The 14,712-nt window shown below is 32.6% G+C and overlaps 1 protein-coding gene and 1 long non-coding RNA gene across 5 annotated transcripts; both read right to left on the reverse strand.

Annotated features, from left to right (window-relative positions):
- Nucleotides 1-1,404: 1,404 nt before the first annotated feature.
- On the reverse strand, nucleotides 1,405-7,440 carry LOC129319633 (uncharacterized). 4 transcript variants are annotated; one of them, XR_008595513.1, is made up of 3 exons: nucleotides 7,278-7,440; nucleotides 2,258-4,987; nucleotides 1,405-1,890 (listed from the first exon to the last, which is right to left on the reverse strand). XR_008595513.1 is itself a non-coding variant. In XM_054964728.1 (2 exons), exon 2 carries the CDS (start codon nucleotides 4,839-4,841, stop codon nucleotides 2,520-2,522), a length of 2,322 nt encoding a protein of 773 aa, XP_054820703.1. In that variant the 5' UTR covers nucleotides 4,842-4,987; nucleotides 7,278-7,440; the 3' UTR covers nucleotides 2,016-2,519. The 4 variants fall into 4 exon arrangements, 3 of the variants coding, with proteins under 3 accessions (XP_054820703.1, XP_054820708.1, XP_054820716.1); XM_054964728.1 differs by lacking the exon at nucleotides 1,405-1,890 and having other exon boundaries at nucleotides 2,016-4,987; XM_054964733.1 differs by lacking the exon at nucleotides 1,405-1,890 and having other exon boundaries at nucleotides 2,016-4,987; nucleotides 7,290-7,438.
- A 1,890-nt stretch (nucleotides 7,441-9,330) lies between these two features.
- LOC129309712 (uncharacterized) lies at nucleotides 9,331-10,000 on the reverse strand. Its single transcript, XR_008592954.1, has 2 exons — nucleotides 9,954-10,000; nucleotides 9,331-9,500 (listed from the first exon to the last, which is right to left on the reverse strand). It is a non-coding gene; the product is annotated as an uncharacterized LOC129309712 (long non-coding RNA).
- Between the last annotated feature and the right edge of the window lie 4,712 nt (nucleotides 10,001-14,712).

A 14,712-nucleotide genomic window follows, 5' to 3' on the forward strand; every position in this document is an offset into this window, starting at 1 on the left:
AATAAGTTGGGTCAAACTAAACTTTAATCAAATAAAGTTAAATTTGTATGGTAAATTAGAGACTTGAGCTTGACCTGAAACCTATATAAAGTATTTTTTATAATTCAAGTCTGAGCTTACTTAAAGTCTAACCTAATCCATAAGTTTATTTAAAAATCTATTTAAAAGTAAAGCATTTTAAATAGGTTTGTATTTTTATTTTAAACGTCTCAAATATATTTTAGGGTTATTATAATATACAATATATAACATAATTTATCAATTACAATCTATAAGAATTGAAAGGACTTACTAATTACAATACAATATAACAATAAAGTGGCAATATTAAAATTGATATGCAAGTTAAATATGATTGAAAATATAACTAAAAGTAATGAAAAATAAATTGATTAAAAATCATATGGTAAAACTGATGTGTTTATAGTATCATACATAATATATATATATATATATATATAAATAGATTGACCTGTTAGGCTCGTAGGCTAAACTTTAAAAAAATAAACTTGATTTATTTAACTAAATAGGTTTAATTAAAGGCTTAAGCCTTACTTAAATAGGTTTGGCTAGGTTTGAAATAAGCCAAACTGTAAACTCCTAATAAAGATCTAACATATTTCCACATTTATGAGCTAATACTCAAAGTGCCCATAGATGAAATAAAGTAAGTTTCTCAAATATTAAAAAAGTACACACACACACACACACACAAATGATCACATTGACATTGTCAAATTCATGCCAAATTGTTCTTCCCTCATGCCACCATTTCATCTCATATTTCTTTTTGCATATCCATCAATCCAATCCAAATACTTTAACATATCATTTGAATTGATGAATTTAAATTTTAAATTTAAATTTTAAATTTCATATTTAAAATTCATATATTTAAAATTATTTGTTTTGACATTATAAAAATTTTCAAAAGAATAAATATAAATTATGATTCAAAATGCAAGACAATGAAAAGTTTACCTTTGATTATTAATGGATATGAGACAGACAAGAAATGAGATAAGAGGTGAAAGTGACATAGGCACCAACAGTGAAAATGTGAGAAAAATGAAAAGATTCAAATGATTGAAATTTCAAATAATTAGAACATAAGCAAAATTATAAGAAATAGATTTGGATAATTCAAAAAATTTCATATATCTATATAAAAAATTTGACCCAAATCCAAATTCAAATCTTCATTAATTCAAATACAAAATTAAAAAATGCAGATTTTACCACAACCAATTCCATTCTACTCCTTTCAAATCTTCTCATACTAGAAAAGCATTACAGAATTCCCCAGTACTCTTCCCATTCTCTCTCTCACTGGAGGTCCATGAGGAGTAAAGGAGAAAGGAAAGGGCAAGATGTACAAATGGATCAAAGACATGAAGCTTGGGATTGTTGTGCTGCGAACCATCATCTCATTACTAACAATATTAGGTGGCAGGAATATAGTGATGTAGAGTGTAAGTAGAGGTCCAGAGTTTATGCCCTTCATATGTAACAAAAAAAAAAACAAAGAAAGAAAGAAAAAAAAAAAAGTAATCATAATATGTTTGTTCAAGAGCCTAGAGACATTCCACAAACCACGACAGCCTAAAAAAGGAGACATTTTACTTGTAACAAGTTTAAACTATAAGGGACAAGGAAGTCCAGAAGTCAATAAAAATTCATGAATTGAGCCCATCACCTAAATTCAGTCCACCAACCCCCCTCGCTTCCCCCCAAAAATAAAAAACAAACATCTTCACGCGGAATGAAGTTCTTATTGGACATCGTCATTGTGAACCCTCCAGCAAATGCGCCACAACTATCATTCAATCACACGCCATGTATGGCAAATATCTCCCAAAAAAACTCCACTTCCCAGATGAGTACAAGTACCTGAATAAAATAGTATATTTCCAAATATATCTGACCCATCAAAGAGATAAATCACATGATATAAACCATAAGATGACAAGAAAATTATTCTATGGAAAGGGGGTAACTGAATGTGAAAAAACACGTAACGGAAATTGGTATGATCTAATAGATTAATCTTGTAAAATGAGGCCAATCAAACAGGATCAAAAAAGAAAATGGAATCAACTTGCAATTGACTGTAATTAATCTATACTGAGAGCTAAAAAGTTGTACAACTTTGCATGGAGGTTAAGAAACGCGCCAATTTCTGAAGGCTGGAAATAATGATGTGAAAATTGGGTGAAGAACCTATAAAACAGAAAGGAAAGGAAGCTTGTAGCCAGACCTCTATGTACATAAGTTCGTTCCACCTGAAACAAGTGTTCCCTTGAAAAATGTAACAATACTTTGCACAAGGCACCATCTCATCAGTTTAATACATCAGTTGTTGATGGCGTATGACCTGGAGCTCCTACTTTTCAGAGTCTTCAATTTGCAAGACATGTGCAATGTTAGTAGAGATCATAATCTTTCCACAGTTCTCCAGAAGAATGACAGTCCCGAATCTCATTCCCCGCAACAATCAACAAGCTCTTGCTGACTCCCTTCTATATGTCCTCTTCCAAAGTTACAATTTCCTGAATACCTTTATCAATTTTCTCCTTCTTGTCCCCAACTTTTTCTGTGTCATTTATCACTTCCTCCTCATTAGGTCTTTGAACGTCATCATTTGCTGTTTCTTCTACAGGGCTATCCTCCTCACCCACCATGTCTTCCTCTTTTACAGCTTTTATAACCTCAAGAAGTTCAGATGGAATAGCAGCTGGGTCCAACTCCCAGCAACCCCTTACAATGTCTGGTTTTTCTTTACCTGTGTGTAAGTATGAAGGGACCTGATGAGAGAACCGAAACATCTCTTCTCTCGGAATGATCCTAATTTCTCCTGGGTCCAAGTGCCGGTGAAATAATGTCTTGAAACCAGCCACCTTTACCAGGGGAATGACCATAACACCATCTTCTTCAGTAAAATGCTCAAGTACCTCAACCATATCATACTTGTGTATCACCTCATCTGCCGTCAGCTCATTCCAATCAGGTGACCAATTCCTATAAAGAGCCCAAACATCCCCTTTCATGGGGTAAATACAAATGGCTCCATGAGCACCTTTTCTCCATCTAACCTTATGAGAAAAACAATTAACTGAGTTATTGATTTCATATCTACCCATTCTAAACTCCCCACAAGTTTTAGAAAAGCCTGAAATGATCCAATTTAGAGGGGCCAGTTTATCATTGGTCTTCGAGGTGAGCCAACTGATCTGCATCTTTAATGGACTCAAAGAAATCACACTATGAATCATAGCATAAATTCGAGGCATCCCATCATCATCATCGTATGCAACCCATACTTGATTTTCACTAAAAGACCTATCAGTTCGATCCTTATCAAAATCATGAAAATCAGGATCAGGGATATCAACTGTCATTGTTTTCATGTCCACATTAGCAATAGTAGTTCCAGCAGAAGTCTTGATGGCCTGGAATTCACTATCCCTGTTGTCAGACTTACAGAGGTCGTTTTGATCACCTTTCTCATTTTCTCTGTCACATCCATTTCCACTCTCTGCAACTGCTCTCTTGAAAATAGTATTTGACTGAATATCCTTCAGTTTCTCATCAATTTCTTTTCTAGCTCTCACCACAAGATTATTACGCTCAAGCTGGGCAGCTTCTGCACCACTGGTCTTCAAGCTACCATTAATTGAGATACGATCAAAATAACCTGGTTTAGAAACACACGAGCTACCTGCTCCCACTACTCCATTTCTCATTCCCGCTTGATTGGTAGGTTCCTTACCATGGCTGCTCACACCAGAATTGTCCATGCCTCTTCTTCTCTTTGCAGTATTCATATACCCTTTTTTAGAAGCATGCTGCTTCCTTCGTAAGGCCTGTTCCCTTTTTAGAGCTGCTTGCGCTTCCTCACGCTCTCGCTTCACTTTTTCATATGCCTGTTGAACCACATTTGCAGCTTGAGCAGCTGTTGAAACACCAGAAGTTTTTGAAAATGGAGCCCACTGGAAATCAGTATGGTTATAGGAGTCAGTATTACCATAAAAACCTGCCCCAACATTTGAGGTCCGCTTGTTCTTTCCTGCATTAGATTTGTTTTTAATAGGCACTTGATCATTGAAATTTTGCTGCTGCCGGGAAAAGTTAAATGAGGTGGCAGGTCTTACACCACTTGCAGGTGGAGGATCTGTTTCTACAGCCAAAAATGCCCCATGACAGTTGGGACACAGGAGTTTCAAATTAAGATAAACTCTAAGATACTCATACTGCATTTTGCATCGATTGCAAACAGTCCAGAAAGTACTTGATTTCGACTTGTGAGTAGAAGATGAATCATGGGGTTTAGTGGTATGCTTATGAGCTCTGGCACTTGAAGTGGAAGCTTTTGTAAAATTGTGATTCCCATTAGTCCCTGGACGCACTGATGTGCCACAAGACATTGTTGAAACCTTCTGCACTTTTGTGTTTCTCTTCTGATCATATGCCACCTTTTTAGCCTTATCTGACAGCAAACTCCATGCCTCTGAAATAAGTTTAAATGCCCCATCAGCTCCAATAGACTTGTTTTTATCAGGGTGAAGCATGAGAGCCAGCTTCCTATATTGTTTCCGGATTGTTTCATCATCAGCCCAGGGATCTGCACCAAGTATACCATACCAATCTGCTTCGCCATTTATTTTATTGTCTGCAGAAATATACACATCAAGTGTAGATAGCATTTGGGAAATACCCTCAAGCTCAGGAAATAATTTTTGGGCCTTTAAAGCAAACTTCTTCGCCCCCAAAATATCCTTTGCAATAAACATCCTCTCAGCAATTTCTTTAGCTCTGGTGGCCTCATCCTTATTGCACTCCATTTTCTAGACAGTCTTCCAGTTTAATTTCTCAGTGCTTCATTGCCATATAACAGCAACATTGTTCTAATTGATTGAAGTTTTGCAACCTTGTACAATTCTACATAATCAGATCTCTTGTTCAAAAGTTTGCCCGTTGTAACATAACCCTATATGAAAAAAGGCAATTTTAATCTAGAAAATAATGAAAGAAGCATCAAGCAAGATGTAAATTGCTAGTAAACTGAGTTCAGTCAAATTGAAAGTGAGAAAGTAACGGCAATAATGTTTCTCAAAAAATACGAGTACATTAGGAGACTGAAATTAATTATTGAACATACTGAAAGAAAGGAAATGAGAAATGAATGACCATTCTCATTTTAGTGTTCAGTTCCTTGAGGAATAAAATGGTGTTACATTCTATACCATTGAGTTCTAATGTTTAACATGCAAATTACCATATCACAAAAACGTAACTGTAACTGAGCAAGACTAAATAAGGATACATAAAACAAAATCAAGAATCATGATCCTCTGAATATTTAATTTCCCTTAATCTAAACTAAATGAGTCTCATACCTGTGACTAAACGAGACTACAACAGGATATAAACAAAAACTTAAGTATCATGATCCTCTAAATATTTAAATTCCCTTAATTGGGACAGTCCAAACAAGTAAAACTGATATCTAGCATCAATTCATGCCATGTCATCATTTTGCAAGTTCCCTGTTTCATTCCCTTTTTCCTTCTTTACACTGACTATAGGAGAGAGTAAAAGCCTCAAAGAATACATGAAAACTCATCTGTTCCGGGCAAGCAAGTGGATTAATATAATATATATATATAGGGTAATTTTTTTTTTTTAATAAATGCTAAGATCACTCCCCACAGACCATCTTTTTTGGGACTTCGATCTCATCTTTATGAATTTAGTGCTACCAATAAACAACAATTCCAAACACACGAGATAATGGCATATACTTAGCAAGGTAGATTTTAGGAATGATTGCCCAAATACTTATAGGAAAATTACAGCTAGGCCCATTCATGCATTTTTGTAGATTGGGATTTTTCCAGCACAGCAGAGCAGTCTTTGAATTTAGTGATAATAAAAGTTTACTAAATGAATACATATACAGATCCAAGTGCTTGCCATGTTCAGAAGAATCAAAACACATCGAAATGGTACTAGCCATACTTAATAATAGATGAATTTGGCAGAAACATGTAAAATTGTCCCCTCCTAAAAAGATTATTCCAGAAAAAATGGGCAATAATTAGGAGAGGTGTGCCAGCAGCGAGCAGAGACAAGGTTACTAGATACCTCAGGAATTTGCCAAGGGGAAACAATCTACAGATCATGAATGGTTCACCTGTCGTGAGCAGAGGCAAGTTTATTAGATACCTCAGGAATTTGATAAGGAGAAACGATTTACAGATCATGAATGGTTTGCCCGTCGCCTAAAGTGACTTGATCCCCTACTTCCAATCACAACTTGGAGAAGAAATAGGTACCATCCTCATCTGCCATCTAGGTGTAACTATGACTTTCCCTTATTCTTTACTGTTGAACGAAAAAGTTTTCATGAATGTGTTGTGACTTCTACTAAGAAGAAAGAAATAGAATGAATCGGTGAACTGGTGAAATGATGTCATGGCATGAATAGAGGGAATGTATTACTTTTACTTGATTGGACAGTCTGGATTAAAATCCCTCACCATCCATTGAACCCAACACCGTGTAAGGGAAATTGATCCACTCCATTTCTCAGTGATACAAAAACCATTGACTTAATACTTGCCTACAATAATTATTCTTACCTATATTTCTTGGAGAGAATGATAATTCCAGCCTCAGCAGAATCAAGGCCAACATAAGACCATCATTCCCATGTATAGAGACAAGTATGGAATTACTATTCACCCTACAAGACTATGTATGGAATTATCATTTCCCTATAGTGGATTAACTTCATGTCAAATTGAGAATAACTTATCCTGCACTCGATCACTAGGGCAACGACAGATAATAGAATTCAGGGGCGTCTTTGAAATGCATGAATAGTAAAAGGCCCGTAAAGAATTTCCTTTGACAAGTTTTGTTTGTTTATAGGATCAGTTCGTAACATTTTCCCCCAAGGATCCAAACATTGTGAGAATAATCAGTTGACGGAAATTAAGTGAAAATCACTTTGAATATAAAATTTTGAAAAGAAAACCAAATGGAAAAAACATAAGTTAGCAGTTTAATTGAAATCATAGTTAACTTCAACTAAAAACTTTCAAACCCTAACTATGAACGATCAAAGAAGGTTAACACAAGAACCAGTTACAGCTTCCGAAATTAATAAAATATCCAAGAGAACCAAATTCACGTATAAAGAAGATTGATTAAAGTTAGGTTTGTGGGAGTCACAGAACCAAAACTTCAAAAATACACAGTACAAAAGAAATTACCAAATAAAATACCACTGCGTGCGGATGATCCAACAACAAAGAAGGAGTCAGTTTTCCAGATTTTCCAGTATAGGTCGTTCTTCTTTCTTCTGGTTTCCCGTCGACAGTCGAGATTCTTTCTCTTCCCAACCTGAGCTCTGTGGTCTGGGTGGGAGACTCACCTTTTTTTTTTTTTTCCAAGTTTATTTAGTATTTTTTATAAATGTCTAAAAAATGAATTTAATGATTCATAATTTTTTTATAAATATTAATTTAGATACTTATAAATATGACAAATATAATTATAAAACAAGTATAGTCTACATTCGATAATTTGTAAGAAATAATCTCATGTCTGCAATTATTTTAAAACGATATTTTCAACTCATATTTTAATAAAATTATTATTAGGCTTATGATAAAAATGAAAAGATATTAATTAATATATTAATAACCGCAATGCAAAATCATACAACCAATTACATGTACTTAATTAATGCATGAACATTATTTAGAAGGCTCAAATGCCATAACTTCCAAACACGTCAAGTTGTCGAAAATATTAGGTTTAAGTGTTTCTTTTCAAATAATAAATATAGTTCATACTTCCTAAGGCATCTAGAGCTCATGAAAATGAAGCGTCAGTCCAACAAAGCCTCGAAGATGAAGCATCAGACCACTAGCTAGGGACATAAATAGAGCGTCCGACCAGCTACTAGACGCATGAACAATTCAATTAGCGAAAAAGACACAAAATGGGCAAGACTGGTGGGAGGCCTCAGTAGGGCCGAATTTCAAGGAACGTGCAACTTGTAAATGTTCAAGTCTCGTCTAAAAAAAGAAAAGACGTAGACACTATTGCATCAACAGTCAATCATCAATACAAACACAATTAATCTCAAATTTGAGACATTCAATTACAATTAGTATTCTTGAAAAGGACCTACAACCGCCTTGCAATTATGATACAACATAGGTTACTTTATTGCAATTTACATTATGTACTTTGTATTTGAAGTTAGAGTTAAGAAAAAGGACTAAGCCCATTTAATAGGAGATTTGAGCTTGCGATCCTACAATTGTAATTCAGGCTTATATTGGTTGGCTTTATCAGGCCAAGGGGAAGCCCATTTAAGGCTTTAAACTCGCCTATTATTTATTTATATATTTATTTATTTATTTTTGAATTAATTGATTCAAATAAGACTATTGGACTTGGATGCTTATGCCTGGACTGAAAAAAAATGAAGCCTGATCTGTCTTTACATTTTAGCCCATATCTAAGAAGAAGAAAATACTTTAAAAAAAAAATAGCTTAACCTAAATCCCCTAATTGTTTTAGTGTCGAGTTAGTCTTCATTCACTCTTCTTTCTCGATTCATTTTCACTTGTGCTCAATGCCTCAATCTCACTATCTTAGTTCGTCTTTGTCTCATTGTGACTTCGTCATTTATCAACACAAAGGTGTTTTACTTAGTGCGTCATCTACAATAGTTTCTCCCAAGCCTCATTGATAATGCTCCTCCATCCATAACAACTTCTCAGTGTCTCTCAGTCCCCGTCCTTGTCTGTCATCTTGGCATCTCCCAACCCAAGTCATCCTCATCTCAATATCTCCGCTCTCTAATCTAGTTCTTCTCATCGCATCTCAACCTCCCAATCTCAGATCCAAGCTTTTCCTTATTCTACCCTCTGTAACACACCAAAATTTTTTTTTTTAAATAATTTAACTCAACCATAGTTGGATTACAGCCACCCAACACATTTTTATATCAATAATTTCAATATAAAATATTTTATAATTGGCTTCAACTCACACACTATAACATTTCAGATAAATTTTTACCTCCTACATGCCATTAGGCTAAATCACATTTGTCCATCCTTATACTCCCAACAAGTAAACTAAATCACATTTGTCCATCCTTATACTCCCAACAAGTAAAATAAGCAATTTAGTCAATTTTCAACACAAGCCAGTTATTTGGCCTTATAATCATGCCATTTTAACCAATCCAAAGTAAACCAAATATTAAAATTACAGTCATCCAAATTGTACCAAAAATAAAAATAGTTTGAAAGGCATGATTACATTTATATATTCATATAATTGACAATAAACAAAAAGCCCTAATATTGGCAATATAACACATTATAAATCATAAATTAAATACCCAAAAGAGACAGTGGATCTATACCACTAAGCCTCTGGGACTCCTCCACATGTCACTCGTGGCTCTTTTCCTAAAAATTGTTAACCACATAATGAGACTCAAAAGTCCCAATAACCAAAGCCAATTTATGATAGTGTATACAAACAGTTAAGTGTGTGCTTACTAAGTGAGAATTAAAAATAATATAATTCCAACAAATATATGAAATATTACAATACACACAAACAACCATCCTTATATCCCTCCATTAACCTCGAGCCATAACCCTCACTCGGTGCTAAATTACCCGGCCAAAGGTAGATTAGCCCGAGCCCTTACAAGCCACCTATTGAGCTCCAATAGGGGCGTACCACGTGGCACATAAATACAACAATAATAGCAAGTCTCCCAACACCTCCCACAATAATTAAACAAATTCATAATAATATTGCACAATTATACAGTATTACAAAATTCATAATTTTCTCAATAATCACCCAATTAACATGAAGTAACACTAATCACAAATTAAAAACATGGTTACCTTGTGGCTTTTTCAATAAATTATTCCTTAAAATTTCTCTCTCACCACAATCTTCACCAGTAACACAATCTACAAATAACATATTATTTATAAATATTAGTTTTAATTTTTGAAACTAATAAAATAATTCTAATAATAGAATTAAAAATATAACATAATTCCTAATCTCAATCTTAATACAAATCTATAGTTAATACTATTAAGTAAAATTTTTAACTCCTCTTTTAATTATCAATAAACATTAATAATCTAAAAATCAACTTCTAAACTAATTTCTATTATCAAAATTTTCTTTTTATTTCATAAATTCGTACCTAAAATACCCAAAAATTAAAAATTGAGTCTCTAGCTTAGAATCATAATCCTATAATCATAATAATTCATTTCTCATCCCAAATAATCATCTAAACCTTAATAAATCAACATATATTTTCAGATCTAGTTTAGAATTTGATCCATAAGTCACAGATTCAAAGATCATCAATAAATTTATACTCTAGAACATTTATTATACTACTGACAACCTCAAAAATCATATTTATTCAACATAAATTCATCCCTCTTCCAGATCTTAAATTTTCTACCACTACAAACTCAGAAACCAAAGAAGAAGGATGACTAAGAAAAATTTTTAGAACACTTACTTAGTCTTGAAAAGCTTAAAATCACACCCTAAATATCCTATTAAAAACTCTTACCTTAAAACCCAACACCGGTGAACTTGGCTCACAGATGCTCTCTCTGCCTCAGCTCACGCACGAAAGAAGGGATGAAGAAATGAAGGAATAGGTGAGTTTTTATAAAAATTCAGTGGGTCCTACATCTTTTTTTATTATTATTTCTTCTTTTCTCTCTCTCCCTTTTTTTTATTTTATATTACTATTGATGCGGCGGCCGAAAGTGTTCACGTTTTCTTCCTTCTTTACTTTATCTTTCTCATACATTTTCTCTTTCTTTCTTTTTATAATAATAATAATAATTTAATAATATTTTTATTTATTTATTATTTTTTTAATTAATTAATTTTTTTAATTTTTTAATTTTTTAATTTTAATTTAGAATTATATCCTAAATTAGATTTAATAATTATTTTTTACTAATTTGCTTACCTCTAAATATTTTTTTAAAATTTCTATTAACCCAAATTAACTATTAAAATTTAAATTGAGATGTTACACCCTCAATATTAGATTCACATCCTTCATAGCACACACCTACACATTGTTGCTACTAATGCTTGATAATGCTACAAGTTTATTTAGTTGTTCGGTAATGATAAATGCAACATCTTGATTTTAATTTAAAAATTAAATTAAGGAGATTATGTATATTTGAGGATTTAATTGAGGTTAATTAATTATATATGCACTTAATTATGATTCAAATTGACTCTAGGACTATTAAGTAGGGTTGTTGGGGTCCAAAATGGATTGCAAGCCCAATAGTATAGGCCAGAGTGGAAGGCCACCTCTATACCATGCATCGCGATGGCTACATTTGCTGTAGCACACAGGCAAAATGTTAAATTAGTATCCAATTCAAAAAGTAAAATAGAAGTGAGAGTTTTTGGAGGTGTTGGGTGTGAAAACCTATTTCTCTACTAAGGTTTTGATGGAAGCATTGATTGTGCATAGACGCGGGGCTTTTAATAAATGAGGTAACTTTCCCTAATCTCATTTCTATATTATAAACATCTCTTTTAGCTAGTCTATGTTATAGGTTTAGCTAGGGTTTTGTTTTTAGGGACGCCCTAGCTATGGGTCTTAATTCTAATGTTGATTTGGGCATAAACAAGTGTTATTTAGGTGGTTTTGATAATGCTTGTTGAAATGGAGTGCTCAAATCTAAAACCTTAAACTAGTTGGGTGAATTGTTATGGTGATTTAAGGTTCTAGATTCTAAATAAGTGAGATATAAGTGTAATGGTAATGAAGATGTATTATGTTGATTTAAGGGATTAGATGTTTGGAACAGCATTGAGGTTATAGATTAATTAACCTAACCCTATGATTAGGGTGTGATTAGTGTTTAATCACAAATATTAATCATGTTTGGTATTATATATTGTATAGATTATGATAGTGATGGTGTTGGTGGAAATAAATCACTTATAAGGGGAAGTTAGCTACTTAAGAGCAAAGATAACCTATACTAATTTGCTATTATGTGTGCTTTGTAATTATTTGTGTGTATTTTTATGAAATTGAGCATTGTTTGAAAATTATTATATTTGAAAATGTATATTTAATGTTTGAAAATTCTTTTACCAAGTGGGATGATAAATATGTATATATGCATTTAGTATAAAATCAATGTTGTTTAGAAGCACAATTAATTATTTAGAAGCTATCCTTGTTTGGAAAATATTGTACACATAACTTGCCTGGGTTTTGAAAGTTGTTTCAGGATTTTGTTGGTCAAAAATTGTTTAGTATCACATGATGCACCCTCATTTGATCAATGAGTGACTTGTCAAGGCTTAGGCTAGCTTACCTTTAGCCGAATGAATTAGTATCAAGTGTGGACTTCAGTCCAAAGAAAGGAGGATATAATGTTAGTAGTCATACATTTTTGTTTGAATTTGTTAGGATTGTTTGGATCATAACTTGTTTGAAAATTATTTTGCATGCTCCACTTAATAGTCATATGATTAGTTATATTTCATGCATTATGGGATCTTACTATTAGTTAGTGGAACCTTTATATATCATTTCTCATAGTTAACATTTTTATAAGGGAGAGTTAAGCCAGAGACACACTAGATGCATAGTTGTGGTATGTGGGACACTACTTTCTTTTGTTAGTCATCATTTGTTTATTAATGTATATTTTGCCAACTTAAAGATTTGACATTGTAAATGAGAATTTATGACTCTATATTTTAGATTGAATTTATATATGCTAGCCATGAGATTAGCTTTTGGCACTCATAGTCTCATTTTGATGTGATCTAAGTATTTGAAGTTATGTTTGGGAGATAAAATTGTGTTTTACTTTACATATAGAGCTTTCCATTATACTTGTGTTGGGTGGCTGTAATCCAACTAACGATTTTAAATATTTGTGTCTAATGTGAGCATTTAAATGAGTGGGTTTATGTGTATGTGTTATGTAATATTCCAAAATTTCAAATCGATTTGTTCCCAAAATAATTTAATCAACACAAAATACTACTTTTGAAATACTTATCATGATAAAAAAAGTATCTATCATGGTAAAAAGAATAAAAGATACTTTACAAACCCTACTATGATGGTAAAGAGTTTACCGTGGTAGTAAAGAGTTCACTTATTACTTTTAAACCCTACCATAGTTAAAAAAAAAATTCTACCATAATAATAAAGAATCAAGTTAACATTATAAATGTTTACCATAATTATAAGAATAATTTCCGAAGTCAACTACCATGGTAGAAAGAATTGAAGATAACAAAATAGGCTTACCATAATAATTTAGGAATATATTTAATTAATTAAAAGTGTACCAAAAGGATCATATTCAAATAAAGGTTTAAAATCCAAAATATTGATATAAAGCATAAGTGATCATGAAACATGATTCTTAGGGACAATATAGACCAAAACAAGTTTATGAAGGGTAAAAAAGTCAAATAAATAATTTCAAAAACTTAAAATATGACAAGCATATTTTTATAATTAGTGCGTCATTCGCCTTCGCCAACGCTAACCATACCACATCAAATGACATAAAGGAGGCCTTTTCCAGTAGGTTTATGTGTCATGGCGCACAGTACTGCCACAACAAGGTGACAAAATAAATAGTAAAATCAAACTTTAACAATGCATAACTTTTCACATAGAAGTTTAAATTGAGTGATTCAAGTGTCTATATGAAACTTATTACAAAATTTAATTGTTGGCTTTGGTTTGGTACAAAAATAACTCCAAATGAAGATTTTATTTACTAAATCCCATTATGAATCATCAAACAATATTTTCCAAACATTTAACCTCATAACACCAACCACAAAGCCAATGTTTATGTATGAACCATTTGACTACATCACATACATACCAAATGACATTTTCAATCCACCCATGTGCTTATACACATAAAAATTACTATAGTTGGATTATAACCACTCAACATAATTTATATAAAAATCAATATGTAAGCTTGCCATAACATGTTTGAGTTACTCAAATTATGCCTTTGAATACTGGATTATATCAAAATAAGGCCATGAGTATTAAAAATTTATCTCATGCCAACATTAGACAGGTTTACTTTAAGGTTAAGAGTTTACATGCTCAATTATAAAAGAAATGCCATAGGCTAGAAAAATAAACATTAATTCAAACAAATGAGGCCTAACAAAAAGAAGGTAATCATAAATCAACACTATGCCTTTAGTGCTTATCTAGCTAGACCATTCCATGAAAAATGTTAATAATGGAGAATGAGACATAAAAGTCTTAGTAACTAATACTAATATGTCATAATACATGCAATACAACTAATCATGTGATTGCTAAGTAGCACATCTAAAATAATTTCCAAACAATTATTCCAAACAAGTTCTAAGCAGATCTAAACAAAAATAAATGACTACCAACCTTATATCTCCTTTCTCTGGACCGAAGTCTACACTTGATACTAACTCACCCAGTCAAAGGTAAGCTAGTCGAAGTCTTGACAAACCACTCTTTGATCAAATGAGGGGCATATCTCTGGGCACCAAATAATTTCCAAATAATAAATTCCCCAAACAACTTCCGAAACTTTAAATAGTTTTCGC

This window comes from Prosopis cineraria, unplaced genomic scaffold, assembly GCF_029017545.1.
Source record: "Prosopis cineraria cultivar Desert tree isolate PC_DT_omini unplaced genomic scaffold, ASM2901754v1 PC1, whole genome shotgun sequence".
Taxonomy (NCBI): Eukaryota; Viridiplantae; Streptophyta; class Magnoliopsida; order Fabales; family Fabaceae; genus Prosopis; species Prosopis cineraria.